We start from the raw sequence: 21,716 nt of genomic DNA, 5'->3' as shown, positions 1-21,716 counted from the left end.
GATGGTTGTAAGGGAAATTGCCTCCCAGTTCTCTGATTTGAGATTTAGCTTTAATGCCATAATGCCCAAGGCCACTGGAGCCGTTACATCCCGGTGCACGCTCGTGGTCGTGGCAGTCCTTCCAGGACAAAATGCCTCATTGGGAGCATTTACAGGGGACTATCTGCTCCCCGATTCCCCCCCCAAAAAATAGAAAAGAAAAGAAAGTTATGGTGTAATCTTTATGTGTAATTGAATTATTTTTATATTATTTCTTTTTTAAAAACTCTTTGAACAGTAAAGCCTTTTCAAGGAAAATAAACAAAGTAGAGCAATGGAGAGAGCGTGGAGACAGCTGCATAAATGAGGGGCAGGGACATCATGAATAAACACAATTAGTTGCAACCCTTTTTGTCTCCAGCTTTGAAAGTATAATTGCAATAGAACTAGAGGGAGTTTTGAGGCCTCGGTTTCAATAACAAGCAAGCATCCAGGGTGGGTACCATCCCGATTGCACAGTCGTGCATATAAACTATCCCTCACATTCAACAATAGTCAGCCCTTAACTACTGACCTTTTACAAATTACCTTTTTCAAATTAACGCATGCAAATTTATCATCTTTTAAGTACATATATACGTAGTTTGTCGATTGTTACCTCTTACTACTTTTCTTCTTTTAAAATTGAAAAGACCGCTCTCGGACCTTTTGTCATTTCAACCATGTATCACAGTGCAAGTAAGAATGACATGTGGCCAAAAACTGTATGGCAAGCTTTGATGTCTGCCTCTGTTGAGATTATGGAGAAGATAAAAGAAATAAGTGAGACAGAAGAGTGCGGGCTTATTTTCTTATTATTGCATGCATGTATTTGTTTTCTTAAGCATAGCAGTGTGGCCTGTGGAAGACATTAAGCTAGCTACGAAGCACAGAGCATCCTCTCTGAGCCAGGCACTGTGTATCATATGATTCCTGATAAAGAAAGACCAAACCTGCTTCTTAAAGATCTCACAGTTGAAGAGGGTAGTCAGAAACATAACTGATTTCATAGATTTTGCTAAGCGCAATACTGGGGATCTGCGTGGCCTCTCATGGGAACACAGAGGAAGACCACTTATACCTGGGATGTCAGAGAGGTGGCCCCTAGTTAAACCAGCAAAAAGCAGAGGGGGAGTCACATCCCATAAGCTCTTACAACCCCCACCTCTGACCCCATCCCCATGTCTGGGAATAAATTCTGTCCCTTCCAACAGATTTTTGTGGTGCCTAGGACTCATTCATTAACAATTACTAAGTTTACCCAACTGGCCAAAATTCTGTTCTTGATACGAACTTCCATTGGTTATTCTTTTGTTGTCGTTTTAATGAAAAAGAAATATGTATCTTTGGAAATCATTAAAAATCACATAGTCGGTGGAATCGTTGAAGTCAAAAGAGGTCTTGTCCTTTGTTTTATGAGAATGAAAGCTTTCAAGTAAGGTTGGAATTATTAAAATGGAAACAATTAGAAAAATATAGAAGCACTTAAGAAGAAATTGAATTGTTGCTGCAAGCATTAGAATCCAATAGCATAGGAAGAATTTAATTAAATTTCAAAGTAAAATAACTACAGTTTCACATTGGAAAATTTAATGCCTCTTAGAGTTTATCAATTATTTTCTTGGTTAAATTAGCAGTGGTTAAGTTGCCAATTGTTTTCCTCATTTTGATTATTATACTGTTACATGCTGCTTACAGTGGGATCATTTGTGCAACATTGCCGCTGAGATAACCATTAAGACTGTGCGTTAGTACTGCGGCCGCATGGCCTCTGTATGTTTGGGTGAGAGGAGGGAAGGACGGAACTTAAATCCAGCAGATCAACAGTCCACTCCCCTTCTACAGCAGAATGCTCCCATGTAAGAAGAAAGTGTTGATCCAGGACAGTTATCATATACATCAAATATTAAACGACCTTTTAGAAGTGAAAAGCGACCAATGGACTAAGCAATTGCCCATTAGCAAAGGAATGGGATTAATGTTTAGAACGGGGAATTCCAAAGAGAAGGTTCCCAAAGCTTTTACACCGGGGGAATGAATGAGTGGGATGTGTGCCCCAGAGCCACCGGAAGAAGCAGTATTTTTGCACAAAGTTGACTTACTTTTTTAACATTTTTCCCCAACAGCCTCGTCATGTGTTCAACATGCTGAAGAAGTATGTCCGTGCCGAGCAGAAAGACAGACAGCACACCCTGAAGCATTTCGAACACGTGCGCATGGTGGATCCAAAGAAGGCTGCTCAGATCCGGTCTCAGGTGAGCACGAAGTGTGGGACTGCCCGGGGCTTTGGCGGTCCAGTGTTCTTGGTCTCTGGGTCAGATCTTCTCTTATTCCCAGAGTAGCCGTGGGTGTTAGGCAGCTACTCTTTAATGCCCGGTAAATTCTAAAGGCCTGACTTAGATCAGCGTGGGGTTTGGCAATTTCTGAATTATTGATAAGGAACATAAAAAATCTTCAGTGTCTACTGCTGATTCTCAAAGGAGCCATTTAAATCTCTGATGACTAAAATGAAGAAAACAAAAGGTATATAAAGCAAAACCTCTGAAATTGGTTCAACTAAATCATGGTAGGCAATCAGAAACTCACAACGCTTGGGAGTAATGTGAGCCTGTCATAAATATGTTTTATGCTTCTCCATTCCCAAAGGAGAATCTACCGCTGGAAATATGAAACTGTACATTTCTTTCAACTGAGGAATTCAAAATTCATCTGTACTTCGTTTCATGAAATATCCAGTCAGATTAAAACATATTCTCATCTATTTACAAATTTGCAAAGCAATGTAATTAGGACATCAGAGGTTATTTAGGGACCTCAGTATTAAGAACTAGAGTTGGATGCAATGATCCTTTTAATTGGCTCTGCATTTTATGGTTGCAAGCATACAATATAAGGGAAAGTTTAAAGCCACTCTAAAGTGAGGGAGCAAACAGTGGGAGAAGGAGGAAAATAAGGATGCCCTTTCAGGGTCAAAGTTTCAGCAGTGTTTTTCCGGTTTCCTTTTGAAGTTTGTATCTGTCTGTGATGCATGGTAAGGAAAAAGAATGTCCTTACTCCAGAGATGGTTTACCTGGAGCTGTGCCCTTTGGTGCAGGTGATGACACACCTCCGTGTGATTTACGAGCGCATGAACCAGTCTCTCTCCCTGCTCTACAATGTCCCTGCGGTGGCCGAGGAGATTCAGGATGAAGTTGGTAAGTAAGCTGTTCTTTCAATGCCGTGCATAACCACGTGTTTTGCTCCTGTACCAGACCATCAGAGAACAGGTTCATCTGCATCAGCAATCACCAGTGTCCTCGTATGTGGAAGGAGAAAGAGCAAATTCCTTCGAAATAAAACTGGGGAATGGGGCCCTCACCTGAGCAATTGCATCAGGTCTTCACTATTCATTCTTATAAACGTGGGGGAAGGTGACCTATGGTATGTTTGTGCAACGATGAGCCGTTTATTGGCTTTTACTTGTCAAGAGTTTTCTTCTAATTTTGTCAGTCTTATAAGTATTACCTTAGGGTGCTTTGATACTTTACAGTGTAATGAAGACAACCAGCTTTTCATCTTGTAATCCTTTATTGTCGTAAGCTTTGAGAGATACTATATCCCCATTTCATAAATGAAGGAGCTCAAACTTACAATTTAAGAAACTTTCTTGACTATGTCACACACATCCTACTAAGTAGCAGAGCAAAAGCACAAAACTGCGACTTCTGACCTTGAGGATATGTTATATTCAGTAATTCACATCTTTCTGGGAACCCCTCCCTTACCCCCCTACCCACAATAGCCATGACGATTGTCTGAACCACATTGTTGTTTAAACGTAATTAAGCGATATGCCCACTGTCTTCTATGAAGCTTTTATTTTGAAGTAATCATATACTCATAAGAAGTTGGAAACATAATACAAAGTCCACTGTATACTTCACCCACAGTCCTGAATAGTAACATCTTTCAAACTGTGATACATTTCCAAAACCAGGAAATTGATATGTGTGCCCAGTATCTTGTATGACCCTGGTTGTCCTAATGACGTCTTTAATATTTCATATAAGTTCTCCCAGCTCTGTTTTCCCTGGAGAAGGGAGTAAAGTATCACATAATTCTTCACAAAGCCCCCAAATGCCCATATCTGTTTAACTTAACTCACAAAAGTACATAGATGGCAACTACTGTAGTGAATCTTTCAACAAGAGAAATGTATGTAGCCCTGGAGATGTGATGCATAAACTCTCAGCAAATAAGCAATATGTATGTGCTATGTGTCTCTCTCTCCATAGACGCAGCTTCTCTGAAATCCGAACAGCCAGGGTGTTGTAGATGGATAGACTCCTAAGAATCGCTCCTTTCAATTGTCCAAAACACCTCTTGGCTTGCACTTTACATTTTGAGCCAAAGCCATTTTATTCTTTCCTTTCTAACGTATTGCCTTGTAAATGTTGTTTGTATTGTTATCAGTCGGTGTTTGACAGATATCAGAGGATGATGGACGAGTAGTACTGTGTACTAACAAACCTAATCAAGCCTACTACTGGTAACACGCATTGAAAAGGAACTATATCATCTAAACTTTCATTCAAAAAGGGAGCAAGCTCTCAGGATAGTCAGTAGAGTGTTTAGCCTACACCGTGGATTGGAGGCAGGATTTCCAATTAATTTTTAACTCTGTTAAGTTTCCATAAGAATAAAATATTCTTGTTAGATGTATTTGAAGGATAGATATGTGTAAGGGTTCTTTAAAATACTGTAGTTTAAATAAGTGTAAGAAAATCTTTCAATAAGTTGTAAAGCGACAGAAATCAAAGAAATCACATTCTTATGAACTGAAGCTCAAATCTTCTAGAGGAATGTATCTTTGCCTTATAGCTCTCTTACCAAGGTTACTTTCATGTGTATGTGACTTAATTAAGGTGCTGCCAGTAATCCCAAACTGTAGAGGAATCATAAGCTTCTACAAAGGACTAGACAGTTGATGACCACTAATAATTCACTCTCACCTAGTAATTATGGTGGACTCCTGGTAATTAAATTACCAGGACTTTTTATTCAGCAAGAGAATGTACTAAAACAGTGTCCACTAATGAGTCACCCTTCCACAGAACAGATGGCGATTCAGATGTCTGGAGCGTTACAGAATGCCTAAGAATAGGGCCACACAGTAAGCTTCAGATCTCAGTGACGGGGGGATCTTCAGAACCATTGGAATCACTCAGATCACTGGAATTGTGGAATTCTCTTTTAAAAAAAGAAATGCTCAGCTATTAAGTGGGATTAACAGCACATTATTTTTAATGTTTTTGTCATTGTCCATATACTAGACACCAAATCCTGAAAAATAATCTTCAAAAAAAATCTTTCTGGCCTCCATTTTTAAATGGCTGTTTCCAAAAGAAAGAGAAGCTTGTAATGAACCTCCATTAAATAGACGTCTGCACCATTTGAGCTTCAAACAAAGTTAGAGAAAGAAAGCTCCCTGGGGAGAGTGGCTTTTATGCACCGCAATTTTAGTTGTCTTCTGTGGTTGTTCTCATCTGAAAAAAGGTTTAAAAATAACTCACTTTCAAAGTAGGAATATCCATAAAATAAGAGTGGCGTGGGTTTGTTTAAGCTGATTGTTTAAGCTGAGGGTATTTGGAAGTTCTCTGTAGTATTCTTTTTGCCTTTATGTGTGAAATTTTGCATGATAGGCATTGTTTTTTAGCTTACTTTCTAAATGGGATCTTCACAGATTTCTTCTAATTTATATCTTGTGCATTTAATAGTTTCGAATTAAATGCTTTTCATTAGTCTGACCTGTGTTTATCTGCCTTTTTGTGTGTAATCAAACTTTAGATTTGGAGTCAGTTCTGTGCAAATAAAAAAAATGATAAAATTCAGAGCCACTGGCAAAAAGACAAGATCAGAAAGTACCTATAAATGCATGCCTTTTATGTAAAAGTTTGTGCCAATAAATGTGGGCAATTAGGATGTATTAACGCAGTGAAACATCTACATTAAATGGAGAGAAATATAATGGTTTAAATAAGAGTAACAAGTGCTCTTGAGATGAAGCGTTACCCCAGTCTGAGGAACTGCCAGTATCTTTAGCGATGCAGGTGTATCTGCTGCAGTTAATTTTTGCTCCCATTCAGGTCGAATTCTCTGTTGTGGGTGAATAAAGAAGCAGCTAGCCACACTAGAAAGAAGGCGGTGTGAAAGTGGGAATCGCCATCAGATTACTGAGAATAGCAGAATGTAACTGACTAGAGAATAGGGTCCATCAGAATTCTGTTCACAAACTAGACCCAAATTCATAGGTCTGATAGCCCGTCTACTGAGTCCCAGTGACATAAGCCACTGTGTCGCACGTGTTTCTCAAACTACAGTCAGTGTGTATGGAGAACTCATTTGTTCTTCTTAAAATTTACTCCTTCTACAGTTTTAACTCTGAGTTCTCCCAGTTGTCCCATACTTATCCATGGTGCCTTCCTCTCCCTCTCCCATGACTTCTTCTAAATCTCGAGGCATCTATATTCTGCCCCTGGTATTCATGTGACCCCTGCCCTGTACACTCTCCACCCTAGTTCAGACCCTTATCCCTCCCTCCTGAGCTTCACAAGGCTCCGAACTCTGGCCATGCTGCCTCCTGTTGCTCCATGGCCCCTTCTACCCAAATTCTTCCTCTTCAGGGCCGCCCCAGTTCTCAGCTTAAGTGCAAGTAAAACCTTTCCTTGGTTCTTTCTGGCTTGAGAAGCACTCCTCAATACTCCAATAAAATGCCCATGCTCCTATAAACTTTTGACTAATTTGCATACAGAACAAGAGAGAAGAGCTGGCATTTGAGCGACAGCCAAGTAGCGAAGCAATGAGTGTCTGTTACTGAGGATGTTGATGGTCCAAGTTCTTTTAAAAAGTTCACCCTGAAGGTTGAGGGCCATAACATAGAGATGTGGCAGACGGTTTGGGGAAAAATTGTAGACTTACCTTCATTCCACACCCCATTCACGGAACCAAGCCCTGCAGCACTGGGCCATGTCCACCTCAAGTGGGGTTTTCTTGTAATCCACACAAATGCACACACATGAGCTAAGGACAACACGGGTGAATTCAGTGATAGCACCCCCTATCTGCAGTCGAAGAAACTGGACTTTAGAGAAAGGTCAGTAACCTGCCCTTAAGAGACAGTTAAAGTGATGAAAGTGGAATTGAGACCAAGATCGGCATAAGTCCAAAAACTCACGCTCCTTGTGCTCTCCGTTCTCCTCTGTTGGGTAGAATTTTCTTCTCCTTAGCCTCAGCATCTCAAGCACTGTGTATCCACCTGTAATACAGTACTCTGCTTGGTGCTTAATTGTTTGTTTGCATGTCCTCCGGTACCCATCCTTGGAGCTCTTCCAGGCCATGTCTTGGTCATCTTTGCATCCTCAGGATCCTGCTGAGGGCCTGGTGCTTTCTGAGTGTTAGAGTAATCACAGACAAGGTTGAAGCAACTGCCCAGACCACGGGGTAGGCGCTTCTCAGGCTGATCGGGTGGACCCCCAGAACCCTAAAGACTCGCCTGAGCTCCTTCCTCAGCACAAGCACAGCGCGGCACAAAGCAGATTTTCCCACGGCCCCAGCATTCTCTGCAGCCCTGTTGATCAAGCCAACACAATGGGTGCAGTCGACAAAGCCATCAAAATAAAGAATAAAGCCAGAGTTCTGAGGGCAGTCATTAGTAACATTTACTGATTGTTGTGTGTCATGTCCATGACACTGGATTGTTTGGTCATCTGCCCAAGTTACATACTTGGACACTTCATGTTTTAAGTGTGTCGTCTGGTTTGACAGTCCTGACCACCACAGTCCACAGCTGCTTGTTCCATGCATTTCACTAGTCTGTGCGATTATCAAAACTGCCCTATGATTTGTTTTATAAAAACTTGCCTTTTGTTAATAATAGTGTTTCAGTTAAGTTTAAATTATTAAGTGCAGGTCCCCAAGCACAGTTATTTATTAATGTTTTCCTTAAAAAAAAACAAGTTATTTGCATGCAAATTATGAAGTTTTTTTTACAAAGGAGGCTTCAGGCATCGTTTGTAAAGGGAAAAATTCTTTTATTCACTTAAAGTAGCTGTTTTTTATTCAACAAATGATAGAATCATAATTTTAAAGAAAATATACGTCCTCTTCAATGTCCGTGTTCTTTTTAATCACCTTGAACCCTTCAAAAGAGCGGGATCTCTTTGTTTCTACTGTTGTTTGGCTCGACCTTTGCTTTGTCAACTTGCTGTTTCAAAACGATTGGACTTTTTTTGCCCTTCGTCGTCTTCCTTAAATCTATGCTAAACAGATTCTGTTTTCCCCTCTCTATTGGCACCAAGGTTATTTATCAAAGTGCTTCATTTTGCAGCTACCTCAAGGCTAAAAATACTGCAGCGCTCCATTCAGGGCGGCTGTTTCACAGAAATGCCCTAAGGGCGAATTTATGAGGAAGACAGTAGGAAGGAAAGGGGGTAGAAGGCACCATTGTTTTTTACTGGTTTTCTTCCTCTTAGCATTCAGAATTAATCAAAAACATGAATTATTATAAACCAGATGTTGGAAGGATTCCTGGCAGAACCAGTCCATGGTGAATGGGGCAGGACTGAAATACATGGCGGAACATCAAGGAACTTGTGCTAATGAACGGATGCTTAGAATTTCTTATTCCATTTGACTGTGGCCTCTTGATAAAATGTTCAGCTCTTCAGGAGAAAACACAGCATGCCGATTTCAAGAACAGTGTTTCCATTCTCTGTTCTTGATAAATCCATTGGTTTGGGGATTTAATGAATTCAAGTAGTGTGTGTTAAAACTAGACTATTTACAGCACTATTTGCAGCACTATTTTTTTAGCCAGATGAACACAATGGAACATTCGTTACTACTGAGAATTTTAAGTATGCTTATGTTTAATTGTTACCCAAGGAATGGTATCAACCAGAAAAGAAATTGTAAAAGTAAAGAGGGAGTTGTTAACCTAGGCTGCTTTTATTCTTTGTTTTTCATAAAAATTACATTTAAGGGTATGTAGATCTTATATTTTACAGCTGATTGAAGTATTTGGAAACAAGAACATCTATTTATATCATACATTATCAAAGGCGTGTTTCTTCTTTGGTTTTATGGTAGTTTTGATGCCCCTTTTCATATTTTCTGCAGTACTGTTACCTGCATCACAGATAGGATCAAGGTTTGTTTGCCTACCTCTCCATGCATATTGCCCCCTATTAGCAGAACAACGAACTCTTCTAAAATACAGCCACTGATTTTATTTATTGTTTTAGTAAGGTGCGGTTGACCTGTAGCACTGTATTGGTTTCACGTGCGACATGATGATTCGGTGTTTGTGTGCACAGTGAGAGGGTCACCACAGTGAGGCTGGCTGACATCCGTCTCTGTCCATAGTTACCACCACAGTGAGGCTGGCTGACATCCGTGAGAGGATGCACAGTGAGAGTGTGCACAGTGAGAGGGTCACCACAGTGAGGCTGGCTGACATCCGTCTCTGTCCATAGTTACCACCACAGTGAGGCTGGCTGACATCCGTCTCTGTCCATAGTTACCAACGTATTGTTCTTCTTATGTGAGGACTTTGAGGTTCTACTCTCTTAGCAACTTTCAAATATGTCATACAGCACTATGAATTGTAGTCCCCAACCTGCACCTACGTGCCCATGACTTACTTATTTCATAGCTGGCAGTTTGTCCCTTTTGGCCCCTTACCCATTTCACCTCCCCTCCCACCAGTTCTCTGTTATTTACAAGGTAGGTTTCTGTTTGCTTGTTAGCTTTGTTTTTTAGATTCTACATGTGAATGAGGTCATGTGATATTCACCTGTGCCTGTCTGATTTGTTTTACTTAGTGTAATGCCCTCAAGGTCTGTCTGTGTTGTCACAAACAACAAGATTTTCTGTGTTGACGGCTGAATAGAATTCCGCTGTGTGTGTGCACAGCACATCTTCTTTCTCCAGCCATCCCTCACTGGACTCGTAGATTGTGTTTATATCTCGGCTATTGTCGATATTGCTGCAATGAACATCGGGGTTTCTGTGCCTTTTAGAACCAGTGTTTTTGTTTTCCTCAGATGACCCAGAAGTAGAATTACTGGATCATATGGTAGATCTATTTTTAATTTTTGAGGAAGCCCCCTGGTGTTTTCCATAGTGTCTGCCCAAATTTGCATTCCCACCAACAGTGCACACGTGTTCTCCTTTCTCCATGTGCATGCCAACACTTGCTCTTCCTGGTTTTCATTTGTGTATCTCTGACGATTATTGGTGTTGAGCATCTTTTCATGTGTGTGTTGACCATCTCTATGTCTGCTTTGGAAAAATGTCTATTAAGACTTTTGGCCCATTTTTAATCAAGTTTTTGTTTTGCTGTTGTGTTGCATGGGTGCATTCTTTATATATTTTGGATAATAAACCTCTTTCAGATACATGACTGGCTAATATTTCCTCCCATTCAGTACTATGCCTTTTCATTTTGTTGATTTCCTTTGCTGTGCAAAAGCTCTTTCAGTCTGATGGAGTTTGGCTTATTTATTTTTGCTTTTGTTGCCTTTGCTTTGAAGTTGGGTCCAAACATTCGTTACCAAGATCAGTGTCAGAGAGCTTACCACCTATATTGTCTTCCAGGGGTTTTGTGATGTTAGGTTTTACATTCAAGTCTTTAATCCATTTTGAGTTCATTTTTGTGTATTATGTAAGAGACTGGTCCACTTTCATTCCTTTGGGCGTAGCTGTCCGGTTTTCCCAACACTGCTGGTTGAAGAGCCTGTCCTTTTCCCATTGTATATTCTTAGCTCCTCTGTCATAAATTAACTGGCCATATGTGTGAGTTTATTTCTGAGCTCTTCTATTTCATTCCATGGATCTATGTGCCTGTTTTTATGCCAGTTTCTTGCTGTTTTGATCACTATAGCTTTTGAGTGTAGTTGGAAATTAGGGAGCATGATGCCTCCAGCCTTTCTTTTTCCTCAGGAGTATTTGGCTGTTCGGAGTCTTTTGTGGCACCAAAGAAACTCTTATTTATAAATGAGAAAATGAAAACTCATTGTCAAGTGAACTGCCATATAAGCACTTTAATCTTCACAATTGGAAACTGTGTTATGACACTAGCATCCAAGTTTTCTGATTTGTTGGCTGCCGTGTGCATATGTCTCTAAACAGCAAGATACTGACCTGTCTACACCAGTGAGTTAACACTTCAGACTGAACTGGTCTGTAAACGGTCTTAGGGGGTCACAGCCCTTAAGCATTTGACTTGCCCTCAATGGCTGGCTTAGTGCTTTCTGTGCATTGAGTGCTCTCTATACATTTTTTGATGTGATATTCAAGCCATCTTCCTTCTTTAGGAGTTTAGGTACTGAATCTATGGATGTAGTGTATGTGTCATCCTGCTAATCTGTGGAAGTCATCAGGAAGTCCGCATTTCACATAATGTATAAGAATTATTGACGTAAATTATGTGTGAAAACAACATCAGTCTTTCTGAACAATAGTTTTCTCTTCTGGCAAATACATATTTTCTGAATTTCTAAGCCATAATTGTAAAGGAAAAGTCATTCCTTTAACAATATTAAAAAGAATACAGTTTCTAGGACGAATGAAGATTGAAGATTTCATTTGATACAAATAAGCCTCCTCTGTATTGTTCTGGCAGACAAATTATAGTCATTAATATACATAAATCCACGTGGCATATTGATCTTGTTTCTTGTGATCCAAATGAATGCTCACAATCATTAGATGGTGTATCAGCCATATCGCTCACTTCCCGCCATTGGGATGGCTCACTATGGATTATTTTTTCTATCTAAATAGACAAGTGGGATCTATTCAAATCCTTTGCCTACTTTGTAATTGGATTCTTTGCCTTTTTATTATTGAGTTGTAAATGTTATTTGTATGTTCTGGGTATTGGACTCTTAACAAATATATGATTTGAAAATATTTTCTTCCTTTCTATAGGTTGCCCTTTCACTTTTACTTTCTTATATCATTTGAACACACAAAATTTTTAAACTTTGATCAAGTTCAATATCATCTGTTTGTTGGTGGTGCTTTGGCTTTGGTATTATATTTAAGACCCATTGCCCAGTTCACCGTCAAAAAGACTTGTACCTATGCTTCTTCCTATGAGTGTTAGAGTTCAGATCCAACAGTTAGACCTTGGATTCATTGCTAGTTCATTTTTATATGTGGTATGAAGTAAGGGTCCAACTTCATTCCTTTGCATTTGGATGTTACAAGTCCCAGCACCATTTATTGTAAAAGACTAAGCCTTCCTGTCTTAAATGGTCATGGCCCCCTTGTTTAAAATTAGTTGGCCAGAGATGCCAGGGTTTATCTCTTGACTGTCAGTTCTATTATTTTATCTATATGTTGATCCTTATTACAGTACCACACTGTGTTGATTACTGTAGCTTTGTAGAAAGTTTTAAAATCAGGGAAGTCTTCTATTTAGATTCTTTTTTCAAGATTTCAAGATTGTTTTGACTATTTTAGGTGTTTTGCTTTTCCATATGAAATTTCAGGTCTTTTCTTCTCTATTTCTGCAAAATAAAAGGGGGGAAGTTGGCATTTTAATAGGGATTGCGTTGGATCTATAGATCGATTTGGGGACTATTGCTATTGTAATTTTTTATGAAATTTCTATAACATTAACTATGTAAAAAGATATCCACTATCAGATGATTCCACTTGATCTTATTTAGGAAGGCTAATATTTAGACGTGACAGGAAAATTGATTTAGCACACTGTCACTTAATGATCTGAATTTTGATGAGATTCGAGCAAATGTCTGTGTGAGCTTTGCCGTGAATCATGACTGTGACAAATCAGTAGTTTTTGTCTGTTTTCATGCCATTCTCTTATGGGGGGGGGGGGGTGCATTCCCACCACGTGGGCGAAACCTGAGGCAGTGCCTCCCACAGGCTCTGCTGATTTCTGGGATGATTCAGTGTGGTTCTGGGTTGTTGGTTTTTTAATTAACTCCCCAGCTTTTACGTATGGTCCTGTAATTTGAATCAAAAGCCAAAAAGGAATCCTAACTAAAATGATTGGGGAGGGAAGTCAGACCACAGTGGTGGCTGCTAGACTGCTCTCTGGCATGGAACCCTGCAGCAGATGTGTCCTGATTTTGTTTTTGTGGAGTCTTGGGAACAGGCAATGATTTCAGACTGGGGCGAGGGCTCTGGTTATTTTTTTTTCACAGGCAGCTGCCTCCAGGGCTCATATTTGAAAAGAAGAGAATAAAAATGATAGTGATAGGTGCCGTCCTAAGTACAGAGGTACATTCAAACTGAGACGAATTTTTAAATACATCCACAAGACTAACTGGGAAGGAGAGGAATATGTTCATTCCCATGTGAGACAGTTTGGAAGGAATGCTAATTTGCACCTTGCCATTCAACTCAAATAAATGTCACAATGTATTCCCCAGATAAGGCCCGTTACTCCAGTTAACTGTTCTCCTGTCACACGTGCTGTGGGCTACTTTGGAAAGTCAGTCATAGACAGTGGGGTATACTAGCTCATCAGAATTAAGTGATCAATCTATTAACTTTTTTCAAATTATGAGTCATGTGTCCGAAGGAGTGTTGACCCCATACAAATCACAACACCGTTCAGAGAGAGTCTTGTGGTCTTGGAATGAGAAAGAGATGGTCAAAGGACCAAGACCAGGCTGTTTCTTTTATTTCAGTGCTGGTGACACATCTCTTGACCTAAGACAGTGGATTTAAAATAACTTGCATAGGGTGTTGTTTTTTATAAATATTCACTTACATGTGTCATGGAAGCTTGAGTTAAGTCCTGTTTATTTCTTTGAAACAGCAAAAAATGAGCACTTGTATCATCTTGTGCAAGTCTCTGTGTCTTCACTTTTTGCTTTGCGTGGCATTTAGATGAGTCTGCCCAGCCCTTGAGAGCAGATAGAGGGACGAGTGTTCAGCTTCCTCTTGACAATGAAACTTGATAACGCTGCCCCTACGGCTAGTGGAGATCAGAGATGTTAACCTCTTATGGAAGGAAGAAGGCGCAGCTCCAAGTCTCAGGCCACTCCCAAGCAGTAGCCGGAGCCAGCCTGGCCTTAGCAAACTATTCATTTCTTCCCTCCCAGAGGCTGTAAGAGTGAAGCAGAGCTAGAGGCTATAGTTTCTGAAGCTCTGCCAAGTTATGAAGGAACTTCCTGAGGCATGAGCAGCGACACAAAAGGAAACATATCACATTAATATGATTTTGCTTATTAGCATTTTATATCATTTTTAATTAGGAAACTAGAAGCAAACCAAATTTCACATCCCAGGTTTTGGGCACACGGTATGGGAAGTTGAGAGATTGCTATTTGAAATTCTAAATCATTTCTTCTTTTGCAAAATCCTGTCTTTATATTTTGTTGATGGTTACTGAGCCTTGAAATAATTAAAATGGATTTTATTCTCAAATGAGAATCAATATGTTTGATGTAACAGAAAGTTGCCAAACATGCCCTTTTTGATGTGACATACGCTGAGGAAAGTATCATATATGTGGCTGACTTGGAAGTATTAATCATTCATAATATGACCATTCTTTGTTACATTAAAACTTTTTTATGCCTAGCCCTGGCTGGTGTAGTTCAGTGAATTGAGTGCAGGTGACTCAGATGCACTTTGAGAACTAGTGATTTAGAGTGTATTCAACTTACGAAAGGTTGATAAGCAACCCAGTAATTCAGTCAGGCTTACCTCTACAGTTATGTTCTCAATCCACGTGGTAAAAACGATACACCACAAAAAATGTGTCAGGTGAAAACCTAAACGAATTGTATCAGTATTTGACTATAAAATATGATGACTCTGGTTCACTGAAAAAGATCATTTTTAGTAGTCATAGAGGAAAAGATGAACACATTTTTGTAATTAAAAGTACAAATCAAAACATAATTTTAAAAATTATCCAGTTGATGGTTCTTAAAAATGTGTCATACACTGTTATGACATGAGTAAGTGAAAATGAGATTTCAGAAGCTGCTGATCAGTATATGGGTATAACCTTTTCATGGGACTATTTGACTCTGTCTAAAGAATTAAAATGTGAAGTCTTTTCTAATTCAACACCATATTCCTATGGATATACTGAGCACCTGGGGACGGAGGCACTTCTGTGTGCCCCTGGGTACTCCTCAGTATTAGTATTCTTGGATAAGCTTTGACTGCTTATAAGTAACTGTAAAGACAAATGTTGTACAACCGACTTAGTTTCCTTTTCTCAGCCTCCTGTTTAGTTTATATTTCTCTCAGTTTGGGGTTCAATGCCCCTGAAATCATAAGGAAATCAAATGCAACATTTCAGGAAACTTAGATGGAAATGGTTTAAGCCACCAGTTCGAGTATATGCAGTGAAACTCTTAGGTCATCTGTTTTCTTCTTCCAAGATTTTATATTCTGTTCTAACCGTACAGTTCTCAGTTTCTCTGGAATTCTGGTAAAAAGGGAGGAAATACTTCCAAATACACTGTTGCTGTTCTCCCTTCCTGTTCGTTAGGGTAGCTGGTGTCAGTCAAACAAGTTCTGCAAGTTCTCGGCAATGTTTTTAATACTGAGGACAAGCATTTGGGGCAACCCAACCAAGTTTAAGTATTTTGAGGATAGTAACTTTAATATAAATAGCCCCTCAATTTTCTGCGGAGAATCAACCTTCAGCACTTTCCAAGCTGCTGTTGGCAATATCCGTTACTATGAGGAAACCAGGGAGGAAAAGAAGTTGTTTCAAGGAAAGTAGGAATAGGATGGGGCTACAGGGAGAATCTTTTTACGTATGGGAGCCCTGCCAGAATGAATTTAGAGTTCACAGGCCAAGTCTACTTCATCCCCCTCACCCTCCTTTTGGCAGAAATCTGATTTCTCAACACTTGAGTGCCTCCTTTCTGTCTTAAGGGAGAAGCCTTCTTATACCTGAAGTACCTGCTTCAGGCATAAGAAGAGAAATTAAGGTGTGACTGTCTGTGGATATACTATACTAAAACACAATTATTCCCTGCCCCCCAGAATAGGCCCAAGTAGCCTATGTGTTGATTAACATGGCACCCATACATAAGTCAAATATTGTATAAAATGTAAGAGACTTTGCTTCCTCGGTCTCTTTGATGTGAAATGAAGAGATGGGTCCTTCCCCCTCCACAGGGCCACTCAGTATGGCCGTGTCCACCCTGCTGCTGCTGCTAACACCTCCTCAGTGGAACAGGAAGGTGGAGCAATCAGACTTCAGTTTTCAGATTAAGGATTCTGGGTGATTACGTGGCTTGATCAAACTCAGAGACTCTGACCACGCCGTAAAAATGGTCAAGACCCAAGGTGTTCAACACATCTTGCCAGGACCCTTCAGAAATCAAAGGAGGTCTTCACATGCTTGAGCGTGAAAAAATATAATGCTTTTTCTTTAAAAAAAAAAAACAACTCAGAGCCGATTTGGGGGCCCTCCGTGGAGAACTGAGTCTCAGGATTTTAGTTTTACAGGAGGCCTTGTTAATCTGGGCTGCAGGTCCTTGGAACCCACCAATGGGGAATGCTAGTGTGATGCCCTGATTAACCGCACTTGTACCTTGAGCCTTCCGCACTGCCCTGTGTGATTTCTGCACGTTTGTGCCATCAGCCAATAGGCAGATAGGAGTGTCTGGCATTTGCTCATGTCTTTGGCTTGGTTGCTGTAAGTCATAGGACGTGAAAGGCAGCTGAGAGCTCATCTGAAATTCTCCCAGAGAAAAAGGCACTCCCTGGGGAGGTTGCTCTGGAAGCCACTTCTTGTTTCTGAAAGTGTTCTTGGGACCAAGTGAAGCCCAGTAATTTAGAGGGATGGTTATTTTAAAATTCAGATTCCTGGACCTCAGCTCAGACCTACAGAAATCTTCATTTTCCTCATCTCCCAGAAGTGATTGTCCAGAAGTTTTAAAATTCACGATTATATGAAATAGCAAAAATATAAGGATTCTTAAAGATTTAGATTATGTTTACATTGTTCTTGAACAAAGAATAGCAATTGTTGTCAGAAATTAATATATTCTGGTAAACTAGCCATGTGCATTTCCAGTGGTGCTTCTTTCCAAAGCCGTGATTTTGTAAAATACTTGTTTAGATGTGACAGAGTTGATGGCTGTATTTTCTTTATCCAAGTTAAGAAATAAACAGCACAAACATAGTACAGGCTTCAGTCAGAACATGTCAGACTTTATAACATTTCTCAATTTCCTTTTGTATTATTAATACTGGTGTTGTACTTCAATTACCCATTTAGACTCTCTTCAATTTCAAAATGAAACTATTTTAATAAGGGATGAAAGGGAAAATGAATAAAATATGCCTAAAGTTGTCAACCTTCTGAATGACAAACAGTAAAAGCTTAATCTTGGAGAATTATCACAGAGCCTAATGTGAGCTCAGGAAGCATGTGTCTTCTTAGAGAACTGACAAAAAAAAAACTACCAAGGAAGGGCATGCTGAGTACCAAGTTGCTCTGTTAAATAGTAGTATGCATATTGTGTGGGTTATGCAGGAAAGCAGATTAGATTCCTGTGCTTCTTAAAGTATCCCATATAGTGTCTTGGTACAGAATCATGTTTAATCATCTCTTGTCCTTCCCCCATCGCAAACGAACAGACCACATATCCTGGAAATATCCTGGACACATGAGGAAACTGTCTTTTGGAATTTTTTCTCACCATTCTGGAAGCTGGGAGTCCAAGCTGGAGGTCTTACAGGTTCGGTCTCTCCCAGGGCCTCTTTCCTTGGCTTGCGGACGGCCGCCTTGCTGTGTCCTCACACAGCATTTTCTCTGTGCATGAGTGAGAGAGCTCTCTGTTGTCTCTTTGTTTTCTAGCTATTGGATGAAGGTCCCACCCTTAAGACTTTATAGAACTTTAATTACCTCTTCAAAGGTCCTGTCTCCATGTATAGTTCCATTGGCCTTGGGGCTTCAGCATATGAATTTTGAGGGAACACAGTTCAGTCCATAACTGTTGGCCACATTGAATAGACCTAATGTAACCCCTCTTCTGTATTCATCACCCGTCATCTGTGTAGTGTGCGCGGGTGGTTTCTTTATCCCCGGGAAGTCAGAGGAGGCCACAAAAGACACTTTTCCTGTCACCTTAGCAGCCTTCACTCTCTGCCTGTATGAACTTCAGATTGAAGGCCTCTTTGGTATATAAAGCATATACTAGACTTGAAGAGATTTGATGGATTTTTAAAACTTATCTTTTTACTAATTTATCTATACTCTTTTAGCCTCGATTTTTTTTTGTCAAGATCACCCTGTCCAATATGAACCCCAAAGTGAAATCAATGTGCCGAATTCTACAGGTGATTCCAACTGCCCCCGCTGCACTCAGTTTACTCGCTGAGCGTAGGTATGCGGTCCTGTCATCGCCCTGGAGTTAGTAAAACCTTCAACCAGCCAGGCATTGGTCATGCATTCTGCTGCTTCCAGGGACAGCTCAGCTTCTGGGTGTGACATAACCTGTGTGTTGGACACCGAGGCCCTTGCACTTCCGTGCTGAGCTTGAGAGTTGGCAGCAGGTGTCCAAAATTCCCATGGTCTTAGCAGGATAAGACATGGGGCCGTTGATGGTCAAGAAGGCAGGGGAGTGGTGTTCCCTGCGGAAGTGCTGGAAGACAGCAGCTGCGAGCTGCAAAAGAGGAGCGTTTAGTCTCCACCGAAACACTCTGGTGTTGGGAGGGCGAGCTTCTCTGCATTGATGGGGCTGTTAAACTCTTAGATTAGGGTTGTTTTACTCCTGTTCTCTATCTACGTGTCCTAGCCTTGAATGAAGAGCTCACTAAGAAACCACACTCGGCTCCACTACAGTGATTATAGCTGGGAGCCGTTATCCTGTGAGCAAATGGTGGATATCCCTTATGGACAGTGTATTAACGCCTTAGGGAAGCTGTAACAAATTACTACAAACTGGGTGGCCTTAAACAATAATTCATTGTCTGCATCCATATCAATCTGGAGGCTAGAAATAAAAAAGCAGGAGCCCCACAGGCCACTCTCCCTCTGAAGGCTCTGAAAGAGAATCTGTTCCATTTCTCTTGTGTTACTGGTGCTGCCTACCATCCTTGGCGTTCCTTTGGCTGATAGGTACGTCCCTGCCATCTCTACCTCCATCCTCAGGTTGTATTCTCCCTTTGTCTCTGGCTCTGTGTGTCTTTTCCAGTGTGATCCCGGGTCCACCTTACTGCATTAGGGTCTGACCTCCTCCATATTGGCCTCCTATCTCAGTCTAGTGCAATCTCATCTTTACCTGATTACAGGAGCAAAGATCCTGTTTCCAAATGAGGTCACATTCACAGGTACCAGGACTTCAGCATAGCTTTTGGGGGAACACAATTCAACCCATAACAGGCAGTTTCTTTTTCTTTCCCATGACTCCTACAAATTTGAAGAATCGTCCAAGTTTCTTTTGGAAACGTTATCAAATTTAAGCCAAAGGACTACTTGTCTTGAATTGATGACCTCTTCCTTTAAAAAAATAATTTTCATATTTAATTGGTACAAATTGTGAAAGGCTTTAAATGCTTTACATTTGCTCAAGGCTGATTAATGAGTAAATTAGTAAACCGTGGGTGTTTTAATTAGCCAGGTTTAATTAATGTTTACTGCACTTGGAAGATGAAAAGACATGTATACATGCGCTATAATGTGAATCATTTTTTAATTTGTTGTTGAAACTTCAAGTACGTTTGAGTAAAGATCACTTATAACACAAAAAAAGGGAGCTGTTGGAGCACTGTGCTAATTAGTAGAGAGCGCTGTAAATTTTGAGGTGAATTAGTTACGTGTCATCAAAGATGATTGTGTTTCAATATTATATATTCAGAAAAAGGTAGTTATATTTTTATCCGATTCTGTAAAAAGTAAAGGCTAGAAATCTCAGATCAAAATTGATAATTATATAGAGTATCATAATTTTGGATGAAGTCTGGGTTTCTGCCTTTTTTTTTTCTTTTGTCCTGAGTTGAGACTTTTTCAGGGCAGGGTAAAGGTGAAAAAAGGTGAACTGTGCTGCGATGAGAATAACATTTTTAAGCAACGTTTTTAAAGAAAGGAAACTGCTAGGAATTCTTGTAAATTTTCTTTCTTATTTTTAAAGATTTTCTTTATTATTTATTTATTTACTTATTTTTAGAGGGAGGGGCAGGAGGGAGAAAGAGAGGGAGAGAAACATCAATGTGTGGTTGCCTCTCATGTGCCCCCTACTGGGGACCTGGTCCACAACCCACGCATGTGCCCTGCTCTGGGAATCGAACCAGTGACCCTTTGGTGTGTAGGCCAGTGCTCAAATTCACTGTGCCACTCCAGCCAGAGCATATTCTTGAAAATTTTCAACTAGAAGAGCATCAGGGGCTTGGATGAGGTCTGGTGCTGAGACTGGGAAGTGATTAGAAGGAAAGACTAGGGTGAGATCTCCCACATGAAGCCAGAAGCCGAGCATCGTGGAGAGCAGTGGAAGGGGTTGCCCATTCCTCGCGACGAAGAGACTGTCCGTGGGGTGGTTTCCCAGCACGTTCAGTGGAACACACCTCCTGGCACCAGGATCCGTGGTTCACAAGGCAACCGAAAGCCGAGCTGATCATGCTTTATTTTTCATCTCCTACACAATTCCCGCCTTTGTTCTTTGCAGAATAAAAAAAAATAAGGTTGCTTTTTTAAATCACCCTATGGACTCTTCTAATACTGAAAGGACTTAAGAAAAAAACCTGCAACTTTTTAATTTAATCTTCAATGCATTTTTGCATTACCATTTAGTCCTCTTTAGACCCCCTGCCCAGCAGTCACCAGACTGTCGCCCAGGCCCAGGAGTCCCTTTTCCTTTCTGTTCAATCCCTCCACCCCCCAGCTGCCATCCCACTCTCCGTCTATGAGTCTGTCACCATCTCCCTTGTTCAGTGTGCTCATCGGATTCCACACGGGAGTGAGATCGCAAGGACCGATCACTCTGGATCTGGGTATGAACTGCGCTGCCTCCTCCATGCGGTTCGAACAATAGCCAGCGACCTGATGTACTGTGTAGCACTGCTGCGAGACACTGTGAGGGATTTTCATCAAAGATGTGGCACTTCGCCGTGGCTGGAACTATTCATTCTGTAACGGACCTCAATATACAATAACTGCCTGGATTTATTGTATAAATAAATCTAATCTAGGGGGAATCTAACGAGGGCTCTTTTCCAAAAACCCCTGCAAAACTCTTCTAGAATCTGGACAGCTCCCATTTTCATTCCAGCGCTTTCCTGTGGGCCGATTCCGTGTAAACGGGAGCCCTCCGGGCCCCTGCTGTCCTCGGCTCCACACATTCTCACTGTGGTGTGTCACATCATTGCACCTTCAGCATCGCACACAGAAAACCTGTGTTCCTGCCCTCTGTTTGCTCTTCTGATGGACAAAACTCAGATCAAGAATAAAAGTATTACCAGCCACCCAATAACATCTCTACCCTGTTCCATTACACCCTCCCTCCGCACCATCACCACCATCCAAGTAGCACTGTCCCTCCTTGTATCTCATCCTTCGATGTCTGTCTGGCTTTATGGCTCTAGTACACGTTTTTACCCACAATCTCTTCCTCACACTTTAATGTTGACATGTTGCTTAACTGTCTTGTGATACCCAGATCTCCCCTCCTTCTCAGTTCTTTTTACTTTATAATTTACCTATT

General features: G+C 40.7%; 1 protein-coding gene across 6 annotated transcripts in view; it reads left to right on the top strand.

Annotated features, from left to right (window-relative positions):
- APP (amyloid beta precursor protein) overlaps positions 1 to 21,716 on the top strand; it is a 237,348-nt gene that overhangs the window by 177,757 nt on the left and 37,875 nt on the right. For all 6 annotated transcript variants that reach the window (XM_037065134.1, XM_037065133.1, XM_037065131.1 and 3 more), the window contains 2 exons: positions 2,145 to 2,273; positions 3,113 to 3,212. In XM_037065134.1, the coding sequence (XP_036921029.1) occupies positions 2,145 to 2,273; positions 3,113 to 3,212 (229 nt within the window). The remainder of the gene's footprint in view (positions 1 to 2,144; positions 2,274 to 3,112; positions 3,213 to 21,716) is intronic.

The sequence above is a fragment of the Sturnira hondurensis genome, unplaced genomic scaffold, assembly GCF_014824575.4.
Source record: "Sturnira hondurensis isolate 20B ecotype Veracruz unplaced genomic scaffold, ASM1482457v3 Scaffold0015596, whole genome shotgun sequence".
NCBI lineage: Eukaryota > Metazoa > Chordata > Mammalia > Chiroptera > Phyllostomidae > Sturnira > Sturnira hondurensis.
The sequence above is the reverse complement of the archived record's forward strand: the minus strand, read 5'-3'. Positions and strand labels throughout refer to the sequence as shown.